A 24923-nucleotide genomic window follows, 5' to 3' on the forward strand; every position below is an offset into this window, starting at 1 on the left:
GCTGAACTCTGCCATCCTTCTAACTACATCCCCTAACTAACTCGTGCTCCCACGTCGTCCCTTAAACTACAGCACGTTCCTTTTAACACTACGTAGCTAAGCTACGTCCCCACTACACATCCAAAGTCTGTCTCTGTCTCCAAAATCAAAAATTCATTTTATTTCCCAACCTAAAGCTCACTAAATCCCTCTAACTAATCCATTCCACGGACTCCATGAGGACTTACCCCTGCCCCATGAAGTCGGTCTCGCTAAGCTAACCCTTCCCCCTAACTAGTTTTCATCCTGTGCCCAGGGTAAGGGGGTCTTTCACCCCTTTCCCAGGAATCCTGTACACCCGAAAGTGAGGCTTGCTTTTTCCTTTTTTTTTTTCATGCGCAGCACCTGCGCGGCAACTCAGAGCTCACGCACTTTGCACCTGTCCGTGACGTCATGCAGCTGCACGTGTTCCTCGTCCCTCCTTGGACGGGACCATCCGGCAGAGATACCCCTCCTGCCGGATTCCAACCCCACGTGCAGCCATGACGTCACCGTGCGCAAAAAAAAAAAACACAAGCCCCACGTCTCGAGGGGTTTCCCATGCGAACACATGTGCTTTGCCCGTTGGAGCTTCACACACACGATCGCGTGGAGAACCCGTCCGGTCCAAATCCATTTACCTGCCTAAACTTTGTCCGTCCGCGGGATCGGCAAATCCACCGCGTGCGTTTCCGGACCGGGACTTCACTCTCGCAAGCGAGCACGTGGTGGTCTCGTGCGTTGCACAGCACGAACCGCGTGCTCACTGCTGGGTGAACCCGGCACGGTCCTCGAAACAACTACAGCCGCTACTCGGCTTTCTCTCCTCTGTCGCCGTCGTCGTCTCCATTCCACACACGCATACCTGCGTGTTACGACGCACACAGTCCACACCATCACATTCACACCGGGAGACGCGGCTGCGTGCTCCCGCATGCCAACCGACATCTCCCTCTCATACCGCTCTCTCACACACACGGTCTCCCTTGCATAACCCATACCACTCACACGTGGTGCTCCATTCACTCGTGCCTCACTCACACACGCGGGGGCACTCAACCGCGGTTCCTCACTCACACACCGTGCCTCATCCACACACGGCGTGCTGGGAAGCACGTACTCCGGCACCATCGCCACCACACCACTCACACGTGGTGCCTCACTCATACTGGCCGTTTCACTCACACACACGGCCTCACTCACACACGGTTCCTCACCCACGCACGGCGTGCTGGGAAGCACGTACTCCGGCACCATCGCCACCACACCACTCACACACGGGGTCGCTTCCACACACGGGGACGCACTCACACCTTGCACCACACACACAGGGACAACTACACTGGGGATTCGTGTCCCCACAAGGGTCTCCGGGGCCTCTACACCCCCCAAGCTCTCCGTGCACCCGTCCACAGCACTCGTCCCCTCAACCTCGCAAAGCACGACCGAACTCACCTGGTCGTGACTCGCCTCAAGGGGGCATACTCCCTCCCCTCGTTCCTGGAGGAGGCCATCCCGCTGCTCGCACCGGGTCCCTACACGCTCCGCGAGCTCACCCCCATTGTCCTCCACTACCTCCGTGTGTGTGTGTGCGTCACTTACCCCGTCTTCATCGTGTCGTCTTCCCTCTATCGTTCCCATCTCCCGTGTCTCTGCCAACTCTTCACCCTTTACCTCCCTTGTCTCAACTATTATTTCTGTTGTCGTCACCTCGTGTCTCGTCTCACACGTTTTGGTCTCCCCATTTAATTTTTCCCTCTTGGTCACCGTCGCGACCCTCGCCCAACACGTTCCACGAATTATTTTTTCACCCGCCTCCACCGCGGGCCTGTCAGCCGTTGCACCCCCACCCAGCTCGTTTGCTCCCACACGTGGAGTCGCCATTCCCAGCTCCCTGGTCACGGCCTTCATGCCCGCCTGCAGGCATCGGCCCATGTTCTGCGTCTCACCCCGCAGCTCTTTCATCTCTTCCCTCATGTTTGTTTCCATTCCGTTCATTTGTTGTGTATTCGCATCCATCTTTTCGTTCATTTGTTGTGTATTCGCATCCATCGTCGTTTTCACTTCATTCATTTGCTTGTTCATGTCTTTCATTTCGTTTTTCATTTCATTTGTATTTGTATCCATCTTTTCTGTCATTGCCGCCAGCATGGCGCATAGCTGGGCCATGTCGGGTGCGCTTGGGTGAGCCGTTTCGGCGGGGGTGGGGGAAGGGTTTTGGTGGAGAGGGGGGGGGAAGGTGTCATACACCGCGGCCGCTGCCGCACCCACCTCAGGTTCTGGGTTCAGTTGGGCGAGTCCGTGTTCCTGCACAATCAACATTTCCTGCTCGGGGATTCCATCCTGGACCATGGATTCTACACATTCTACATCCATTTCTAATACCCCGGCTCCCGCTCGCCTTGAGGCGCCATCTTGCTTCTCGTGAAGGGTTAATTTCGCTCGCTCGTAATTTGGAGGGAATGGAGTCGCTTCTCTCACCCCTGGACCGATTCCCGTGAATTTAGCCGGAGACAGGAGAGCCTGTTTTCCTGTTCTCCGATACCAGTGCCGCGAGGGCGATGAATTTGTATCCCACTTCTGACACCAGTGTTGCGGTCTTCGCGCCCGCCGGCGTGCGGCGGCCACGTAACTCGAATCGCGGCACGTCGCCCACCGGACGGACAATCCAGTCGTGACCCTCTCGGACTAACGCCGGGAACCAGTCACGGGTGGACCTTTCGGTCTCACCGCGATCGAGCCAATCAGCCCCGCGTGGGATAGGGTTGCTCGCCAAATTCGAACTACCTAAGTACCCACGCGGAGGGTAGACGAGCGATCGCACCTCGCCGCAGGTCGACTTCGGACACGGGCCATAGCGACCCGTTCCGACTATCAGAATAACCGGCGGTGTTATCGTCGACCTCGACGGTTCGATTAATTATCGGGCGTATTCAGCCCACTACCAACCCTTTACGTGAAGCAAGATGGGGGTTCAATGGGGAAAAGAGCGAAGCGAAGCGGGAAACAGTTCAACAATAAAGCACATTTATTCGCGACGAGCGGAAAGCACACAAATACAATTCCACCAAATGCACACAAAAAAGAAACACAATTCCATTTACACAAAAAGCAAACATAAAAGTGAAAACACAGTGCAGAGCTAATTCCGACTACCGAGCACACGGCAACACTTATACAATTCTACTTCACAGACGGCGCCGACAACACATACCCAAAACCAAGGAAAAGAAATACCCTCAAGAATGAGGTAGGCCTGGGGCCGAGACCTGGTCGGGCCTACCCGTCTGGTGATGAGACGCGGAGCGGCGATGGCCCCGCAACCCGCGGGCCTCGTGGACAGTGCCTGGCAGGGGGTGGGAACGGGGCCCCCTTGGTCGCACTATCTCAGCGCGGGGGGGAAACAGGAGGGGGGTTGCTGATGCTCGGGGTATAGAGGATCTTTATTATGTGCGACGAGCGTCTCCACCTCGGCCAGGTCGCGCTGCCGGCCTCCCTCGGGCGCGCAGCTCCTTGCACGACGCGAGCACCCTTCGTCCGACTCGCCGCCTCTCCACAGCTCGTCCCCTCCGTTCCGACTCTCCTTCGCCTCGTTCCGACCTTTACGACTCCCTTCTTCCTCGTTCCGACTTCTTACTACTCCTTTCTTCCTCGTTCCGACTTCTTACTACTCTTTTACTGACGAACACCGTCCTTTTATCGCCTCGTAAGTTCGCCTTTGACCCCCTCTCTTTGAACTTTCAACTCGCTCCCCATTGGCCCGACAAAAAGTGGGCGTGAAGGCTTTGATCCCTGATTTGCATATATCGATCGCCCTGGGGGCAGAGCCAATTCGCCCTCGCTCACCGATTGGACGGCAAAAAGTGGGCGTGTGTCGTTTTGGATCCGTTTTTGAAGCAGAAAATCCGTGATTTTGTACACGCTGTTCAACGTGCGCCCTACACGAGTCCAGCATCGGTGCCCATGAGTGGCGCGAGACGACGGCGATGCGATGGTGGCGAGTTGTGACGGTAAAGGTCGTGGCGGTTGTGGTGAAGCGGTGGTTGTGGTCGGTGGTTGATGTTGTGGTTGTGATGGTGGCGATTGGTCCAAAATAAAGATAGTGAAAGAAAAACGGCTATCCTGAAGAGTCGCAGCACGTATAAATGACATGTATTCCCACTAGACAACGGGTTTGGGCCTAACTACACATGCACTTACCGAGATACCTCACCTAAGGGACCTGAATGGTGGTTTGCGAATCTGGTAACCACAACAATATATATATATATATATATATGTATATATAAATATATATATATATATACATATATATATATATATATATATATATATATATATATATAATATGTACAGTATTCCTTGTGCATCAAATTGTGGTAAGTTCTTTTTAGACCGGTGGTGGGAGGGGGAGAATCACCACCGGAAGAGGGACAAATTTTCATCCAACTTTTCTAGATCAGTTTTTTGTGTAGATGACAAATATGAAAGGTGATCAGCCAGGTTCTGGGGCGTTTCCGAGATATTGCGGGTCAAATGTCAACCGGGGTCAAACTTAGCCAATTATGAGTTTTTACTATAAAAATGATTCTGAAAGCTAAAATGCAGTATTTTTATGACTCCTTTATGCTTTCAAGTGTCTAATCTTTATTAAAAAAAACACAACTCACATCTTTTTATGGGTGACCTTAACTCAAAGGTGAAAGGTCAACAAACAACAACCGATGCAAAAACTGATACGATGCTGACACCGAGATAACTTGGTTGCTCAAAATAGTAATCATCTAATGTTTCATCTAAGCTAAACTGGAGGTGCGGGCCATCCTACATCCGTTCTTTCTGCCCCACCGTTCTAGCGTTCCACAAGGGCACCCACTTGCCCCCCCCCAAAAAAAATATTCTATTTAAATTTCATTATCATAATATGTAGTTTCTAACCACTGTAGTAATAAAATTTCATGCATTGTCTATTGATTTTTATTCAGACATTGCCTTAAAAAATATATATCACACATTTTTCTTTAAAATATCTGAAAATGTTTTTCTTAACGCATAAATGCCCTTTTGTCTGAACTGCCGCTGCTCCTCATAGATTCTGGATGAAACATTAAGATGCTTTAGTATGTAATACCCCTAAAACATGTTTCAATCAGGTACAGTCAGATGAATCAACAGTTATTACATTTAAGAAATCTAGCTGAAGACAGTGGAAGTAGTATACCTACGTCACTGGATACAATCACCAAATATAGATGTTAGTCGGACATTTCATCACAATCACTGTCTTCACTGTAGTCTGATAACTCGTCTTCACTATCTTCATCAGAAATATTACACAGAAGTTCCACAACATCCACAGGATATGGTATATCAACCCAATGGATTGATAAATCTTCAGTCCACCCATGGTTTACTGGAGTGTCCAAGAATTGCTGGGGTCTGTGAGCCAGACGCCACATCCCGGCTACATAGTTACTTCGAGCTGAATGTAATGCCAGTGCTGACTCACATGGGGGTAATGCACACAGATCAGCTACCTTGCCGTCACGAAATCGATTCCAGAAAATAGTAGATCTGGCTTCATTAATACGTTTGCATCTCCTTTGATTGTAGATTGCACAAGTACATATTTGAAGTCCATCAAACATTACGCTGGAAAGTTGTTGCTCGTTACCCAGTTCTGCGAATACTTTCTGCATATTTTCATCATCTTTTATCAGTTTCCACCAAGTTTTCTTCCCTTTTCGGAAAAATGAAGAAACGTAGTCATTTCCCGAAAATGCGAGGATACCAAGCAATACACGTTTCTGGAGTTCAGTGAGTTGACATTGACTCAGATCAAGGAATCGCCGACCTTTGCCACTCCCGTGATGTATGATGATCTTTAAATTTTCACGTTCGTTGGCCAGTAAAATGATTGAAATGTCTGTATCCCCAGAACTTGAATGCACTACACAGACCGTGGGACCACCAGAGTTTTCATCTAGTGCATGTTGGATGAGGTAGCAGATCTTTGTATCAGCCTCTATGTGGTCAGTAGCCAGGGCTGGTATTTCCTCTGAGCAGTGTGACGTTATCTTCATGCAGAGATTCCCCCTTGCATAGTACACAACTCGGTCTCCAATGAGACTTTCGTCTTCACAGAGAACCTGTTCAATCAGCTCCATCATTCTCTCTTTGTTCCCTCCATTGCACATAAACTGTCCAAATGCAGCCGGAATTCTGATATCAGGTGAGCGCAGAATGTACTCATCTGACTGCCCTCTTGCAGTTTGTTCAACCTCTTTTATGGAATGTGCATTGTACGTGTCACACGCGAAATATACCACTTTGTAACGTGTGGGTATGTCAGCCATAATTCTCCTGGCTAACAACTGAAACGTATCTGGTACATTCACCAACGAACGTAAATACGCAATAAGGTCAATCACGTAAACTGCATTTTCTGGGACATCATAGGCTGTGTTCGGTAAATTCAGTGATGTGAGTGCAGCAGTTTCAGCTGAACCGTGCAAAAAAGGAATTTCTTTCCGGCGGTGACAAGAGAAAAAATATATTAGTAACAATATATTTAAAGTTACATAACTTTCCGATAAATTACTGCAGCGCCTTGTAATTTAATAACAAACAAAAAAAACACGTTGTTGTAGTGGAAAGATGAGAGAAAATTGGCGGCATATTACCGAAAGTAGAATAAGATATTGGCTTTAAGCCTGTACAACATTGGCATTGTAACAGCCGACGATAGTAAAAAGTTGCTTCAGGGGCCCCTCCGGGATTGGGGGCCCTAAAGCTTTAGCTTCATTAGTTTCATACTAGATATGCCACTGGCTGTAAAAGTGGAAATTACTCATTGTCATTTTCATCAATTTATTCTTTTCAGTTTTAGCGTGTTTTACACAGACTTCAGGCTATTTTACCAGTTTCAAATTGTTTGCAATTTTAAAAAAAATCAATATTTTTGAAAACGTTTTGGGGCAAGGAGGTGCCCCTGGGGGACCCCACAAGGACACATGGTTGGGAAAATGGGCAGGGGTGCCCTTTCCTCTATTTTAGCTGAGATGAAACATTGATCACAATTTTCAGCAACATAGACCAGTTTCAGGCATTTTATCTGTTTTTTTACGAGTTGTGATCTGTTGAACTTTGAACTTTGAGTTAAGGTCAGCCCTAAAATGATTTGCTTTTCTGTTTTGCTAAAGATTAGACACTTGAAAGTATAAACGAGCCGTAAATACAGAGTATTTTAGCTTTCAGAAGCAGTTTTATAGTAAAAACTCATAATTGGCTAAAGTTGACCCCGGTTGACATTTGAACCGCAATATCTCGGAAAAGCCCCAGAACCTGGCTGATCACCTTTCATATTCGTAATCTCAACACAAAAAAACTGGTCTAGAAAAGTTGGATGAAAATTTGTCCCTCTTCCGGTGGTGATTTCCCCTTCCTACCACCCGACTATTTTGTATATTTTACTACTTTGTGTAATTATGCTGTGGTCAGTGGAATGTGTGAGTTTGTGGAGGATCACAAACACAAAAACAGAAAATATGTTGGGTTACCCAACGATGGGGGGGGGGAGGGGGGAAGGGAGGGATGCCCCATGCTGCCCCGTTGGGCGAACTTTTCCCGGCAGTAGTTTTGGGACATATTGGACATTGAAAATCTTATAGATTTATTGGCCTCATCATAGTTACCTTTTACCTGTGGGCCGGCGGCTGCACTGCCTATCCCTACATATTAATATACACTTCATAACGGCCATTGTAGATTTCAAAACAGCTGTCAGGGCCAACATGTGGTAGTATAAAAACTTTCCTAGATTCTGAAGTACTGACATCCAAAATTTTGGGCCTCTCGGTACTACAATTTAGCAGTGAAAGAATAACACAGTTATTTTCCATGCAGCACCTTGCGGGGGGATAGGGGAGGGAGCGTTATTACCCATGACCCGACCCTGGGTATCCCAAGCATTTTTGTAAAATTTGGTGGAGATTGGCCCAGCAATTTTTTTTCTATGCTTTTCAGACATACACATAATAAAAGAGCATTTACTTGTGGGGGTTGAGAGGTAATTCTTGAGGGGACTGGCACCATCAATTTGAACCTGGGAACCCCCAGCACTTATGCAAAATCAGTTGGAGATTGGCCCACCCACTTTTTCTTTTTTATGATTTTCAGAACTACACAATATACATAGAGAGAATTTCCTTGAGTGGGGAGGAGGGGGGGAGGATTTATGGGGGTAGCTTAAAACATTGGTCAGATTTTGAAGTTCTCACACCTAAAATCTGGGGCATCGAGGTGCTACGGTTCGGCTGTGAAAGAATAACATATTGTTGTGGTTGACGAAATTCACAAACCACCATTCAGGTCCCTTAGGTGAGATATCTCTGTAAGTATATGTGTAGTTAGGCCCAAACCCGTTGTTTCGAGGGAATAAATGTCATTCAGTCGGGCTGCGACTCTTCAGGATAGCCGTTTTTCTTTTACGATCTTTATTTTGGACCAGCCGCCATTACCAGCCGCCATTACTACCACCACCAACCACGTCTCAACAGCCATCACACAACAACCACCAACCACAACGCCGCTTCACAACAACAACCACCAACCACAACGCCGCTTCACAACAACAGCCACGACCTTTACCGTCACAACTCGCCACCATCGCATCACCACCATTCTTGCGCCACTTGTGGGCACCGATACTGGACTCGTGCAGGGCGCGCACCGAGCAGCGTGTTCAGAAACATCACAGACTTTCCGAGAAAAACGGATCAAAAACGACTCACGCCCACTTCTGTTCCGTCCTATCGGAGAGCGTGGGGCGATTTGGCCCCGCCTCCAGGGCGTTGGAGTGAGGTCGCTATATGCAAATTCATGGATCAAAAAGCATTCACGCCCACTTTTCCTCGGTCCAATGGGGAGCCAGTTGGAGGTGAAGGGTCGGAGGTAAAGGGTCAAAGGTGGGGGAGCAAGGCCACGGGGGATATAAACGGCTGCGTTCGTCAGTCAAGAGTTGGAGTTTGCGGTTGGGAGTTGTCGATGGAGCTGGGAAGAAGAGGACGGAGCTGGGGAGAGGTGGCGGCGGCGAAGGCGATCGAGGGGGTGCTCGTGTCGGAGTCGGGGAGCTGCGGAGGGAAAGGCCGGCGGAGCGACCGAGGTCGAGGTGGAGACGCTCGTCGCGGGACCCGAGACAGGGTGATATCCTCCTCCCCCCGAGCATCAACAACCCCCTCCTGTTTCCCCCCCCCCCCCGCGCTGAGATAGTGCGACAAGGGGGCCCCTTTCCCACCCCCTACCAGACACTGTCCGCGAGGCCCGCGGAGTTGAGGCGCCACCGCCACTTTGCGTCTCATCATCAGACGGGTAGGCCCGACACGGTCTCGGCCCCAGGCCCGCCTACCCCCCTCATCCTGGAGGGTGGTTCTTTTTCTTTTGCTTTGGGTATCTGTGTTGGCGGCGCCGTCTGTGAAGTAAAATTGTATAAGTGTTGCCGTGTGCTCGGTAGTCGGATAGCTCTGCATTGTGTTTCTCTTTTATATTTGCTTTTTGTGTAATATTGTGTTTCTTCTCCTTTTACATGTGCTTTTGGTGTAATTGTATATGTGTGCGTCCCGTTCATCGCGAAATAAATGTGAGTTATGTTGAACTATTTTCCCGCTTCGCTTCGTCTTTTCTTTCATTGAATCTCCATCTTGCTTCACGTAAAGGGTTGGTCGTGGGCTAAAACGCCCGATAATTAATCGAACCGTCGAGGCCGACGAATAACACCGCTCGGTTATCCCGATAGTACGGAACGGGTCGCTTAAAGTGGCCCGTGTCCGAAGTCGACCTGCGGCGAGGTGTGATCGCCCGGTCTACCCTCCGTGTGGGTACTTAGGTAGGTCGAATTTGGCGAGCAACCCTATCCCACGCGGGGGCCGATTGGCACGATCGTGGTGAGACCGAAAGGTCCACCCGTGACTAGTTCCCGGTGTTAGTCCGAGAGGGTCACGACTGGATTGTCCGTCCGGTGGGCGACGTCCCGCGATTCGAGTTACGTGGCCGTCCGCACGCCGGCGGGCGTGAATCCGCAACACTGGTGTCAGGTCGTGCGATATAAACCCACCGCCCTCCTCGCGGCACTGGTATTGGAGAACGGGAAAACGGGCTGTCCTGTCTCCAGCTAAATTCACGGGAATCGGTCCAGGGGTGAGAGGAGCGACCCCTGATTCCCTCCAAATTACGAGCGAGCTAAAATTAACCCTTTACGAGAAGCAAGATGGTGTCTCAAGGTGAGCGGGAGCCGGGGGTATTAGAAATGGATGTAGAATGTGTAGAATCCATGGTCCAGGATGAAATCCCCGTGCAGGAAATGTTGGTTGTGCAGGAACACGGACTCGCCCAACTGAACCCAGAGCCCGAAATAGGTGCGGCGGCGGCCGCGGTGTATGACACCTCCCCTCCCCCTCTCCACCAAAACCCTTCCCCAACCCCTGCCGAAACGGCTCACCCAAGCGCACCCGACATGGCCCAGCTATTCACCATGCTGGCAAAAATGAATGCGGAAATGACAGCGAAGATGAATGCGAACATGAACAAGCAAATGGACGAAGTGAAAACGAGGATGGATACAAACACAAATGAGATGAAGGAAGAAATGAAGGAGCTGCGGGGTGAGGCGCAGAACATGGGAATGAGCCTAAAAGGAAGCTTGGAAGAACTAAAAAACGAAATGAAAAAGGAAGTCGACACGATACGAGCGGAGGTGACCGGGTTAAAAGAGAAAGTAAAAGGAGTGGGAGTCGCAATGGAAGAAAGTAAACAAGAGAGGGTAAACGAAATAAAGACGGTGGTGGGAAGGATAGACAAAGTAGGAAAAGGATTGGGAGAAGTAAAACAGGGACAAGACCAAATAAAGGAGGAAATAGGGAGGAACACGACGGCGATAGAGGAATTAAAAAGAGAACAAGGGAAAATAAAGGAGGGATTGGGAGCCGTGAAGGAGGACTGTGAGAAAAGACATCGGGAAATGACAGACAAAGTTGAAAACCTGCGAAAGGAGGTAAAAGCGGAGACACAGAAAGGATTAAAGAAGGTGGCGGAGGAATGTAGAAAGAGACATTGAAAGGTAATTAATGAAATGGAGCGGAAAGCCGGAGAAAAGACAGAGGAACTGGGGGAGCAGATAGAAAAAAACCGGGGCGAGACAGAGGAGCAGTTTAGGACAACGAGGGAGGAAATATCCAAGACAAATAAGATGGTGACACAGGTACAAGGGGAGGTGGAGCAAATAAGAGAGAAAGTCGGGGAACTGTCGTTAGGAACAATAGGGGAGGAAATAAATGGGGTAATAAGGGGGAAAATGGAGGAAATGGAGAGGAGACTGACGGATAGGGTGGAGGCCCGGTGTGAGAGGCAGGGTGACCTCCTTCGGGAACAGGAGGAGAGGATATACTCCCTCGAGGCGGATCGTGCCCAGATGGGGCCGGTGTCACAAGGCAGAGGAGGAGGCTTGCCCGATGCGGGGGTGAGCATGCCAAGCTTGGGGAGGGTAGAGGCCGCGGGGTCTTTTGGCCTAATGGGGGTACCCAGTATGACTGTTCCGGGGGGTGTGCAGAGTGCGAGTCCAATGGCTTGGGAGAGTAAGCGGGACGACGCGGGGCACGGACAGACACGGACAGGGGTGGCAGAGCCCCCGGGCAAATGGCTCGGACCCTGCGGGAGTGAGGCACCGTTGGGACTGGGGAGGTACACCCCTCCCGGAGTCCCTGGGGAACGGGAGGAGACCTCGAAAGGACCAAGGGTGCCGCTACCCCCGTACGATGGCAAGACGGACTTGAGGGCATACATGGCCCAGTTCCAGTGTGTTGCCAGAGGCAATGGCTGGAACGAGGTGCAGGGTGTGGCACAACTCACAGCGGCCCTGCGTGGCGTGGCTTTGGAAGTCCTGACCACGGTACCCAGTGAGGGGGCGACCCTGGAGGATCTCCATTCGGCCCTAAAAAACCGATTTGGCATGGACCAGCAGAGCGAGCTTGTTAAAGCTCAGCTCAACGGGCGCAAACGACGTCCCCAGGAATCACTGGGAGAATTGGCACATGACATTCGCCGCTTGGTGGGGATCGCGCACACCAACATGCCACCGGAGTACCGGGAGGAGATTGCCCTGGACCATTTCCTTCGAGCAATAGGGGGCACCGATGTCGGAGCATTGCTCACCGTATGGCGCCCAGACAACCTCCAGAAGGCGGCTGATACTGCTGCCTGCTGGGAGGCAGCCAGAACGCCATTGGGAGGGGCTGGGCGCCACGTGGTGGCAGTCCGACAGGTGGACCCCGTGAACGACAGTGCGCTGGGAGCCGGGGCAACCCTGGGCGACCAAGCGCGAATGGAAAGGATGGTGCAGGGCATGTTCGACCGCCGGTTCGGGAGACCTGGGGAGAGGCGGTCGGGCCAGGGAAGGGCGGGAGATGGGCCATCGGGGGGTACCCCAATTCGGAATGGAGGGGGGTATAATTCGGCGTACTGGAGGCAAACACCTTACCAGAGGAGGTGTTATAATTGTGGCGCAAGGGACCACCTGCAGCGGGGGTGCAACGCCCCGCGCAGGGAAAGGCCCCCGCGAAGAGAAGGGCCACGGCCCCCTAGACCACCAACTCCGCCCCGGGTCAATAAAGATAGCCAGGCCCAACCATCACCCCCCCACCAGTCCCCGGGAAACTAAGAAGTGCCGAACATGTAGGGCCGTGTTCGGCAGACTCAGACGGAGAAGAGCCCTCAGAACTGCGACAGGTCATCAGTTGTGGCCAAATTGGCAAAGGTAGCTTAACAATTCGGTGCAAGGTTGCCGGCGTAGGGGTAGACGCCGTTGTGGACACAGGAGCAAGCGCCACGATCATCAGCCCTGTGGTCCTTGATTCGAGTGTAGACGGTTGGGATGAGATCCACCGTCTGCAAAACCATAGTTTGCAGCTAACTACCGGGGCAACGGCCCCTATCATAGGACGTGGTTTCGTGTCGTTTAAATTGGGCACCGTGAAAACCAAGATAGAGGTTTGGGTGGCGGAGGTGTACGACCCATGTCTAATAGGGTTGGATGTGCTGACGGCCGGTGGTTGTAAGATCGACTTGGGCCGGGGGGTCATGCAGTTGGGTGGTGAGGAGTTGCCGTTAGGGGGCGTGAGCACGGATGAGAGGGTGGAGCTGGAGGCTCCTGACTCCGTGGTCATTCCCCCGGGCGCCGAGGCGGTGGTCCCGGCCCGGTGGCGAGCACCCCCAACGTGGCAGGGCCCCTGCGGCCTGGCGGAACTACCGGCAGGGCCGTCAACCCCGGGCTTAGTCGTGGGCCGCACCCTGGTAAGTACCGACGGGCCAATAGCGCCCGTGCGGGTGATAAATGTTAGCACGGAACCACGCACTATCAGGAAGGGCACGAAGGTGGCAGATTGCACCCCAGTAAAAGAGGTCGCAGAGCTGAGGGACGATAACGTCAAGCTGGACCGGCCCCAGAGGGAGTCTCCAGACTCGATTAGGAATTGGCCCGGTCCCATTTGCGAGATGGTAAATCGGAGTAGCGTAGATTTGGAGGATGCCCAGCGGGAGGCCTTATACAAGCTGGTCGACCGACACATCGGGATCTTCTCCTTGTCACCCGAGGATATTGGACGTACGGGCCTGGTGCAACATCAGATCCACACCGATGGGGCCCGGCCTGTCCGTCAGCCTGCTCGAAGGCTCCCATGGAGCAAAAGAGAGGAGGCTGATGAGCAGGTTGAAAAGATGCTCAATGCAGGTGTCATCGAGCCCTCGGGAAGTCCTTGGATGTCACCAGTTGTGCTGGTTAAAAAGAAGGATGGGACCACGCGTTTCTGTGTGGACTATCGCCAGCTGAACAACGTGACACTCAAAGACTCCTATCCCCTGCCTAGAATTGACGATACCCTCGACGCCGTTGCAGGCTCTAAATGGTTCTCAACTTTGGACCTCAAGAGTGGGTATTGGCAGGTGGAGATGGATAAGACGGGGAAGGAGAAAACGGCATTTTCCACAGGGAAGGGACTGTATCAGTTCACTGTGATGCCGTTCGGTTTGTGTAACGCCCCCGCCACCTTTGAGAGACTGATGGAGCGTGTACTAGGCGGCATGCCGTGGCAGTCATGCCTGGTGTATCTGGATGACGTCCTGGTACACGCTAAAACATTCACCCAGGAGATAGCCAATTTGGACCAGGTGTTTGGGCACCTCAGGCAGGCAGGGCTGAAATTGAGCCCAGAGAAATGCACTTTGTTCGCGACAGAGGTGGCCTATCTCGGACACGTGATAGGCCGCGAGGGGGTGAAGACCGACCCCGGAAAAATTACAGCGGTAGAGGAGTGGCCCGTACCTACAACTGTCAAACAGGTACGGGGCTTTTTGGGACTTTGCTCCTACTACCGGCGTTTCGTGGCAAACTTTGCGGAGATAGCCAGGCCCCTTCACCGGTTGACGGAGAAGGGGTTGAGATTTAATTGGACGGAGGAGTGCCAGGAGGCCTTCCTCAAATTAAAGGGGTGTTTGACATCCACACCCGTTTTAGCGTACCCCACCGATGACGGGATGTATACCCTGGACACGGATGCAAGCCAGAAAGGATTGGGAGCAGTCTTGTCTCAGACACAGGGGGGCGTGGAAAGAGTGATCGCGTATTACAGTCGGGCCATGAGTAGGCCCGAACGAAATTATTGCGTAACTCACAAGGAACTATTGGCTATGCTGTCTGCCGTGAGCCATTTCCACCCGTACTTGTACGGGAGGAAATTTTTGGTTCGAACTGACCATTCCTCCTTGCAATGGCTCTTACGGTTCAAGGAACCGGAAGGCCAAATTGCAAGGTGGTTGGAAAAATTGCAGCAGTACGATTTCAGTGTGGTCCATAGGGCCGGTAAGGCTCATGGGAATGCCGATGCGCTCTCTCGACGCCCCTGTCTGAGGGAAAACTGCAAATATTGCACGAGACATGAGGAGAGGGACCAATTGGCAGACGCCTCCCCGAAACTCCCAGTCCGTGCGGCCCGGGTGGTAGGCCCAACTTTGCCACTAACCGCGGGAGAGGAATTTGGTGGATTGGCATGGAGCATGGCCCAGCGGGAAGACCCCGTGATAGGGCCAGTGTACAAATGGGTCCAGGAAAACAGGAGGCCCAGTGGGGAGGAAATCGCCCCATTCGGGGCGCGAACAAAGGCATACTGGGCTCAGTGGAGGACCCTAGAAATGAGGGACAACATCTTATATCGCAAGTGGGTGGAGATTCCTTCTGAACAAACTTCTTGGCTGGTGATAGTCCCTGATGGGTTTAAGACCCAAATTTTGAAACAGGTGCACGGTACCCGCGCCGGCGGCCATTTGGGCAGGACCAAAACAAAATCTCGGGCCCGCCAGCAGTTCTATTGGGTTAACATGGGGCGCGATGTACAGGACTGGTGTCGAGCATGCGACGCCTGTACTGCAAAAAAGGGACCGCCACAGAGGATGAGGGCCCCACTCCAACTACATCAGGTTGGGGCTACCCTTGAGCGAGTGGCCATGGACATTTTGGGACCACTGCCCCCCACTCGCCAGGGTAATAAGTACATCCTCGTAATTATGGACTATTTCACCAAATGGCCAGAAGCCTTTGCCCTTCCCAGCCAGGAAGCAGGGGTTGTGGCCAAGGCCTTCGTAGAAGGATTTACATGCCGGTATGGGATTCCGCAGGAGCTGCACACGGACCAGGGACGAAATTTTGAGAGTGAATTACTAAAAGAGGTGTGCAGGCTCCTGGAAATTCGAAAGACACGGACAACGCCCCTGAGACCACAGTCTGATGGCATGGTGGAGAGGTTCAACAGGACCCTGGTCCAACAGTTGGCCCTCTTCACCGCCACTAACCAGGAGGACTGGGACGAACACCTTCCGTACCTCCTGATGGCCTATCGCGCGTCCCAGCACGGGTCTACCGCATGTAGTCCGGCGCTGTTGATGTATGGACGGGAGCTGAGAAGCCCCGTCGATTTATTGTGCGGTCCGACGCCTGAGCGGCTTGATAGGCCCCCGGGGGAGGGCTATGCCCGTCGGTTGGAGGAAGGCTTGGAGAAGGCCCACGCCTTCGCACGACACAAGCTCCAACAGGCGGGCATAAAGATGAAGCGCAGGTACGACCACCGGAGCCAGGTGAGCAAATACCCACCGGGGGCGAAGATTTGGTTCTTTAACCCCCGGCGAAGGAAGGGCAGATGCCCGAAGCTCACCTCACCTTGGCAGGGCCCGGGGGTCGTCCTGGCACAAGTCAGTGACGTGGTCCTAAAAATTAAAATGGGACCACGAGCCCTCCCTCGGATCGTCCACGCGGACCGCCTGAGGCCCTACAAGGGTGACCTTACGCACTCATGGATATGTCTTGCCGGAGGAGTTGGTGCTGGAACAGCCGCTCCCGCAGAGGCGCAAGGCTCTCAGAGCCTTGCAACGAGTTCACGAGCCCAGTAGGAAGGGAAGAAATCCCCCCTGGGAAATTGATTAATGGGATGATTTGGAGACAGTGACAGACTTGTGAATGTGTAGAGGGGACGTAGCTTAGCTACGTAGTGTTAAAAGGAACGTGCTGTAGTTTAAGGGACGACGTGGGAGCACGAGTTAGTTAGGGGATGTAGTTAGGAGGATGGCAGAGTTCAGCGGTGTGTGTGTTGAAGAGTTGGTGAGTTGTGAGGTGAGCACTTGTTGAGTGAGTGAGGCCAGCGGGTCTGTGTGAGTGGAGAGAATGGGGACTGCATGGTGCGATGAGTGATTGGGGGGAGGAGTGACTCCCGCCCAAGGGACCCCGGGGTCAGTGTAGACTGAGTTAGGGGGTTAGTTAAATTGAAAAATGGAGGTCGTTTTGTTGTTGGTGTGAATGTAGGCTCGAAACCCATTTGGAGGGTTGCAGGAGCCCTGTTGACAGGCTGGGAGCGTGGCTGCGAAAGGTGAGTATCACTGAGTGGGTACCCCGGGCACCAGGCTAGTCGGGCGTAGTAGGCCAAGGGCCCATGGGGGGCCGGGATAGCGTAGTGGGCACGGGTGCGCCTGCTTGGTGCGGGGGCCCGGGGCGCCATTAGCCGCGTGGGCAGTGTTGTGGGCACAGGTGACCCTCGGAAAGGGGCCTGGGAAGCCAGCCTGCCATGTGTGCGTTTCAGGGGAGGTGCCATGGGGGGCACTCCCCGGTGTTTAGGGAGCTGGTAGGCTCGGAGGCAGTGTAGTGCCCGGGGGTGCCATAGCGGGAGAATCGGCAGAGGGTCGTGCCTGCCAAAGGGAGCCACGTGTCCCAGCCATGAGACCGTGTGAGGGCACGGAGAGAAAATTGGGGGGCGAGGCCCGAAATTGTGAGGACACCAACACAGGCGACGGGAATCTGGGTTGTTAGAACCAATAGTTTAAGCGAGAGACGCTTGTTGAAAGCCCCGGGGTAGTTTAACAGTTAAATGGTAAGGGTAGATTAGGAGATGTACCCCTCCGCACCATCCATCCCCTCGCTCTCGATGTGGGCCGCTGGACCCACTTTGGTTATAGATCGCTGAAGTCTGGGGAGGCCATTCTGAGGCTTGAGTTGGGCCTCGACACAGGACGTTAGCTCTCCCTTACTCCCCTCCGGGAAGGGAACGTAGGGGTTGGGAGTAGGCTAGGTGACAGGATAGGTTAGCCGAACAAGGACAGTACAGGGGGTTAGGGGACGATTTATAGTGGGGAAGTAAAAAATAAAAAAATAAGTTGGGGCTAAATTGGGGTTTGACAAATTAAGGGAGTGGGTATGGACAGTGACAGGCAAAGGCGATAGGTTGGGAGGGAGACCGTAGGGTAGGTCCGAGCCCGCCTTCCAAGTGGCCAGCACCACCGCACTCCCTCCACCAACCTCCACTGAACGGCAAAGGCTGGCCAGCTTCATCTGCCGGCTGGCTGTTTTTCTTCAAGGCCTGTGCCGGCCAGTTCATCTGCCGGCTGTGTTTGCCTGCAGCGGCCTTCTTCTGCGGGCTGTGTTTGCCTGCTGCCTTTGCCATGCCATGCCCACTGCCCACGTTCACCAGCCCCGTTCAATTTTGCTTTGCCCCCCCCCCCCTGTTCATTGCCATGTGCGCCAGGATCAAGGCAACAGTTTGCAAGCTGCAAGAACTGCCCTGTTGGCAGCTACAACACGGGCCTGCAGTGGCGGCCCGTGCACCGTGTTTGTGTTCATCCATCCATTCGTTGTGTTCATTGCGTGTGCCACTTGAGCTGGCACGGAGACTGCATTTGTGCAGCCCATGCACCGTTGTGGTTCACTGCGTTCAGTTCAAACCATTCATCCATCCATTCGTTGTGTTCATTGCGTGTGCCACTTGAGCTGGCACGGAGACTGCGTTTGTGCAGCCCATGCACCGTTGTGGTTCACTGCGTTCAGTTCAAAAAGGAAGGCCTTGGACTGCGTGTGAGCAGCCGGCCACGTTCCCTGTCACCTGCATTGTTTGAGCCAGAGACTGCATGCGAGCAGCCTGGCTCCCTGTTAACTGCTTTCTTTTTGCAGAGTTCAGTGATCCTGGGCCATGGTTTAGTGTAAAATTTGTAAGTTAAGGTTAAGATGTACTGTAAATATGAGTGCGCCCCCGGCATGTCTGTCTTAGCGCCGGCAATTTTATTTAAGTCGTCCGTGTGAGTGAGTTTGTTTAGGTAGTTACTCAGCCCTTAGGTTATTTATTTTGGGGACACGAATACCATGAATGTCGCACTCAGGGATCCGTAGGTAAAATGTACTAGGGGAAAACTACACATGATGGCACACGAAAATTTGACGACTCGGGACGAGTCTGTAAAAAGGGGAGGGGGTAGTGTTGTGGTTGACGAAATTCACAAACCACCATTCAGGTCCCTTAGGTGAGATATCTCTGTAAGTATATGTGTAGTTAGGCCCAAACCCGTTGTTTCGAGGGAATAAATGTCATTCATGAGTGCTGCGACTCTTCAGGATAGCCGTTTTTCTTTTACTATCTTTATTTTGGACCAGCCGCCATTACCAGCCGCCATTACTACCACCACCAACCACGTCTCAACAGCCATCACACAACAACCACCAACCACAACGCCGCTTCACAACAACCACCAACCACAACGCCGCTTCACAACAACAACCACCAACCACAACGCCGCTTCACAACAACAGCCACGACCTTTACCCTCACAACTCGCCACCATCGCATCACCACCATTCTTGCGCCACTTGTTGGCACCGATACTGGACTCGTGCAGGGCGCGCACCGAGCAGCGTGTTCAGAAACATCACAGACTTTCCGAGAAAAACGGATCAAAAACGACTCACGCCCACTTCTGTTCCGTCCTATCGGAGAGCGTGGGGCGATTTGGCCCCACCTCCAGGGCGTTGGAGTGAGGTCGCTATATGCAAATTCATGGATCAAAAAGCATTCACGCCCACTTTTCCTCGGTCCAATGGGGAGCCAGTTGGAGGTGAAGGGTCGGAGGTAAAGGGTCAAAGGTGGGGGAGCAAGGCCACGGGGGATATAAACGGCTGCGTTCGTCAGTCAAGAGTTGGAGTTCGCGGTTGGGAGTTGTCGGTGGAGCTGGGAAGAAGAGGACGGAGCTGTGGAGAGGTGGTGGCGGCGAAGGCGATCGAGGGGGTGCTCGCGTCGGAGTCGGGGAGCTGCGGAGGGAAAGGCCGGCGGCGCGACCGAGGTCGAGGTGGAGACGCTCGTCGCGAGACCCGAGACAGGGTGATATCCTCCTCCCCCCGAGCATCAACAACCCCCTCCTGTTTCCCCCCCGCGCTGAGATAGTGCGACAAGCGGGCCCCTTTCCCACCCCCTACCAGACACTGTCCGCGAGGCCCGCGGAGTTGAGGCGCCACCGCCACTTTGCGTCTCATCATCAGACGGGTAGGCCCGACACGGTCTCGGCCCCAGGCCCGCCTACCCCCCTCATCCTGGAGGGTGGTTCTTTTTCTTTTGCTTTGTGTATCTGTGTTGTCGGCGCCGTCTGTGAAGTAAAATTGTATAAGTGTTGCCGTGTGCTCGGTAGTCGGATAGCTCTGCTTTGTGTTTCTCTTTTATATTTGCTTTTTGTGTAATATTGTGTTTCTTCTCCTTTTACATGTGCTTTTGGTGTAATTGTATATGTGTGCTTCCCGTTCATCGCGAAATAAATGTGAGTTATGTTGAACTGTTTTCCCGCTTCGCTTCGTCTTTTCTTTCATTGAATCTCCATCTTACTTCACGTAAAGGGTTGGTCGTGGGCTAAAACGCCCGATAATTAATCGAACCGTCGAGGCCGACGAATAACACCGCTCGGTTATCCCGATAGTACGGAACGGGTCGCTTAAAGTGGCCCGTGTCCGAAGTCGACCTGCGGCGAGGTGCGATCGCCCGGTCTACCCTCTGTGTGGGTACTTAGGGAGGTCGAATTTGGCGAGCAACCCTATCCCACGCGGGGGCCGATTGGCACGATCGTGGTGAGACCGAAAGGTCCACCCGTGACTAGTTCCCGGCGTTAGTCCAAGAGGGTCACGACTGGATTGTCCGTCCAGTGGGCGACGTGCCGCGATTCGAGTTACGTGGCCGTCCGCACGCCGGCGGGCGTGAATCCGCAACAATATAAACGCACAAACCCACAAATGCACAAACAAACACATGAAAATAATTATAATCCATGTTATATTTGTGCATTGTACCTAATCTTGACATTTCTCTGTAATTTACGACATTCCCTTTTTTCCATTTCAAGTCACAATTTCTGGGAATGCCATCAGTTTTCCGTGATCAGGGAAAGCCACTGGCTCTCCATATTATATATCCGCAGACTATGTCTTCTCTTATCTTTCCTAACTGCTTTGTCACATCCTCCACTGTTACTTGGATGTCCTTTAAAAGCCCTTTCGCATCTTTCTCTTCAACAAAAACGAAATGTGAGTGAAATTCCTTGTACCACCTGCAGCAAGTTTGCCAACAGAGATGATCTTGCCGTTGCTACCCAAGCATATTTTATAACATGATCTAAGGCTGTTGGTGGAGCTGCCAAATAAACACACACATGGACAGACAAACATACGTAACACAACACAAGCCTGTCAGACGAGACAAACTTGAAGATCTCAACAGTACCCTGTGCCAGGTCCTAGATGTAATGGAGCAATACTTAATCTACTGGCACCTCTGCCCAAACACAACTAAGACTACAGATACCACTTTCCATCTCAGCAACCGACTAGCTAACATCAATTTCCAGGTTTCCTTCTTTTGCAGCAAACCAGTCAAGAACAAACTGTTCCCCAAGTACCTTGGAGTCGCCCTTGATCACAGCCTCACGTTTTGCGAACAACTAAAACGGGTCACAGAAAAGATCAAGACCAGAGTAAACATCATCCGGAAACTGGCGGGTACCAGCTGGGGATCAAGTGTGTGCACGTTTCGCACTGCCAGCCTTGCTCTTGTAGCAACCACCAACTATTCTTACAACATACAATCTCAATCCACACTGGATACACGACATTAATGTCATCCCTTTCTCTCGATACAATAATTTATTTTACCCATATGGTTTCACCTCCTCCAATTATATATTTCCTACCACATCTGTACAATCCTATGACCTTCAAGTCTTGTCCTCTAATTTGTCTCCTCATGAAACCACTTTTCGCTTTCTGCAATTTGATCATATTCCTTGCTTTCTACTTTGCTTCAAGTTCCTCCATTTTATTATTTAATATCCTGGTATTGGAATAGAATATATTTCAACTTTTCCATTCCTGTAATTTATTTTTGCGACCTTGACTTACCAATTTCCTTCCTTTATAGCTTCTCCTCTCACCTCTGGTCTCAAGAAGCATTAGTTCCCTCCTCATTTCTTCCTGCATGCAAATCTTGCTGCCCCTCATCTCTAGCCGATAGCCATCAACATGAAAACTCTCTTTGACCCCAAAATATTGCCATTGCTTGCCAAGCCCAAAACCTTGGTGCCTACCCCATCCTTCCAACTCGAACGGCACCCAGTAGAACGTACACTTCCGCCAGGCTAAACTGTTTATGTTTTGTATCCCACCAATCGGCTGGATATGCCTGGTGTTGGCTTAATGGTTAGAGTGGTGGGCTTGGGATCCTAGGGTCCTGAGTTCAAATCCCGCTCAGCTGTTGAATTAATACCAGGTGGGGTTAACTCGGCCTGTTATCATTCCGAGGTCGGCAAAATGAGTGCCAATATGCTGGTATGCTGTGTCGAAGTGGCGACCCATCAAGGATTGTGCCCAATAGCCAAGGAGACTGCTTCGGCAGCACCAACGCTCTGCACAGAGTATGGTCCCAATGGATGGATAGGCTGGATCTGCATCCAGACTTTAACCAAAACTTAATCGACTTGTTCTTGTCACTTCCCCAATTCATCCACCAAATTTTGTCCCAATCAGTCCACAACTTTTTGAGATAGCATGCTACATATTGTTTTTGGCCGTACCTCTCAATGGTGAAGAATGACTTCGGAAATTCTCGTCTCCAGATCCGGATCTGGATCTTTACCAAAATCTCATAATTTCGTCCTTATCACACACCCAATTTGTCCACCAAGTTTCGTTGGAATCTGTCCATAGGTTGACATGTATTGCTGAACTCATTAATTTTTGTTCCCTTTACTATCCTCTGAAGAATACCATAAAAAATGTCGCACCAGAACCCTTTTCATTCAGTCATCTCCCCAAAATCTTGTACCTATTTTTCAATCCACCAAGTAAACTTTCCTGATATTATTTGCTCCTATATGTTCCACAACCAACGTCTTCGTGCCATGATCTGACACGTCACCAAACTTCCCTTCAATATCCCTTCCACTCACTCCTTCAAAACAACACAAACTTGTACTTTTCTGGTCATTGCTGCAGAATGAAGAATCTACATATTTAATAGTCTCATCACCACCAAAACCCATCTCAACCCAGCCTCCACCACTGCATGCACCAGCCACACCACCACCCACTGCACCAGCCATCCGCATCCCGCACCCCCCAGCACCACCCGCACTTACACCCACCGCATCCCAACTTCTACCCGCCAATATATGAATTACACTTTAAGACTAATACCCCTTTATTACACTGAATGCAATTCTCTCTGAAATTTATCAGGCAGATTAAAAAGCCCACTATTTATTACGTATGCAACAGAGAAAAATTTTAACCCTCCCCATCCAGAATAACGCCTATATCCACATTCCCTCTACTGTCGTCTCCTTATCGCTACCATTTGTCTCATCTCTCTTAAACTCCCTTAACCTCCTTTTTTCTTTCTCAACTCATCCTTATTCTCCATTCCTGAATTCCATTTTATGGGTTCCATGTTGTACAATTTCTAATATTGTATGTCCTTTGTGGAGTGGACACTGGACCGGTCGGTGATATGTTTCCAATCAAAATATCAACTCAGACGTGAACCAGAAACTAATACCCGAAAGGAAATCCGGACATATTATTATACAACCGCCCACACATACGGTATACATTCTCAACAACTGCAACCACTTCGACTCCACAACGTTCAACAAATCAATCCATTGTACGATATCGCCATCTACTGCTACAAATGCAGGATGCAGGAATAAAGCACCAATCACATCTTCCATGACGACGACAATAAATATAACAAGCAACGAATCGGAGCTTATATACATTGTTTAGCAGGTATCTTTCAACAACCACTTCATTCTCAGTCTGTGGATCTACGAAGAGTCCGGACAAAATGCAACAGTCTTCATTTGTAGACAGGATGTCCTAAAAGTTATTGGACAACATAGCCTAAAGGTATTGGACAAGATGGCCTCTAAGTCGTATAACCAGGGTTCAAATCCCGACACAACTATAAACTGGCATCCTGGTTTTTCACAGGCAGGGCGATTCATCAATGTGTGTGCCGTCCCTCGGATGGACGTTAAACCGGGCGTCCCTTCTGCTGGCATTAGTTGGTGGATGTTTAATATCCCACAGTATCCAACGCTAAGAGTAGGTGAGTACTATTCATCCACATTTTCTTCTGTATCTCCCATCCTCAATACATTCTTTGCTTGGATGTTGAAAAGTGGAGATGATATGATAGCCTCCTGCCAGACTATGTCTTGACACTCACAAAGTTCATGCAGTGCTTACTCCACCTGACATGTTTGATCCTGATTGGGTGCTTGCAGAAGGATGATCTTATCCTGGGGTAAGCTCTTTTCTGACAACTTTCACATCACAAAAAAAGTAAATCTAAATCCTTCCATAAGACGACAGATAATGTAAGCAGTGGCTAATAAGTACACTGAGCACAGAATGCTTATAAATTGCTTTTTCATTGTATGGATTGAGAAAAATGTCACTTTGCACTGACATAGTGGTAGTCGCTGGATTACAAGTTATGCATGAATCATGATTACATGGTGTCACTGACCATCCAGATTCTCTCCAGCTGGTCTTGCACATCCTTGATCCCTGGGAAGGCAGGTGAACCCTGTATCATCTCCACAAAAATGCAGCCGACACCCCTGCAGGAATACAGTCACACGCCCTGAGACAACACTTTGCACAAAATCAGTTTTGTGGTCAATTACTTTTGGAAATGACTGATTCCATTGAAGTTTTTTTTGAGGAACTGTACGTAGTAATAGTCAAAGAGGAACTCAACTCGAACTTCAAAAACGTTGACAACTAATAGATCGCATAATAATTGCACTTCTTAGTTTATATTATTGTCACATTGGCAGGGTACTCGCTCGTGCGGCCTCATCATCACGCCAAAGCTGTGTGCTTCAATGATGGCCGGCTTCAAGCTGATTTTGAGGCCATCTCTCGGCCGAGCGGAGGCGAGCGATCGTATTTTGTATTGGAGATGTGAGCTAACCCCATGATTATAATCGAGATTTCCAATCCCAATTTGAAC

General features: G+C 51.0%; 1 protein-coding gene and 1 long non-coding RNA gene across 23 annotated transcripts in view; one reads left to right on the forward strand and one right to left on the reverse strand.

The window, feature by feature from the left end:
* Positions 1 to 24923, reverse strand: part of LOC147021613 (cyclin-dependent kinase 14-like) — a 369402-nt gene that overhangs the window by 200958 nt on the left and 143521 nt on the right. For all 20 annotated transcript variants that reach the window (XR_015060867.1, XM_085891773.1, XM_085891759.1 and 17 more), the window contains one exon: positions 24435 to 24528. Coding sequence is in view for 19 of the 20 variants with exons in the window: in XM_085891773.1 (XP_085747899.1) it covers positions 24435 to 24528 (94 nt within the window). In the remaining variant the exon portion in view is untranslated. The remainder of the gene's footprint in view (positions 1 to 24434; positions 24529 to 24923) is intronic.
* Positions 1 to 24923, forward strand: part of LOC147021615 (uncharacterized) — a 147032-nt gene that overhangs the window by 46132 nt on the left and 75977 nt on the right. The window lies entirely within an intron of this gene.

The sequence above is a fragment of the Eptatretus burgeri genome, chromosome 8 (assembly GCF_056783735.1).
Source record: "Eptatretus burgeri isolate ZD-2024b chromosome 8, Ebu_testis_v1, whole genome shotgun sequence".
Lineage (NCBI taxonomy): Eukaryota > Metazoa > Chordata > Myxini > Myxiniformes > Myxinidae > Eptatretus > Eptatretus burgeri.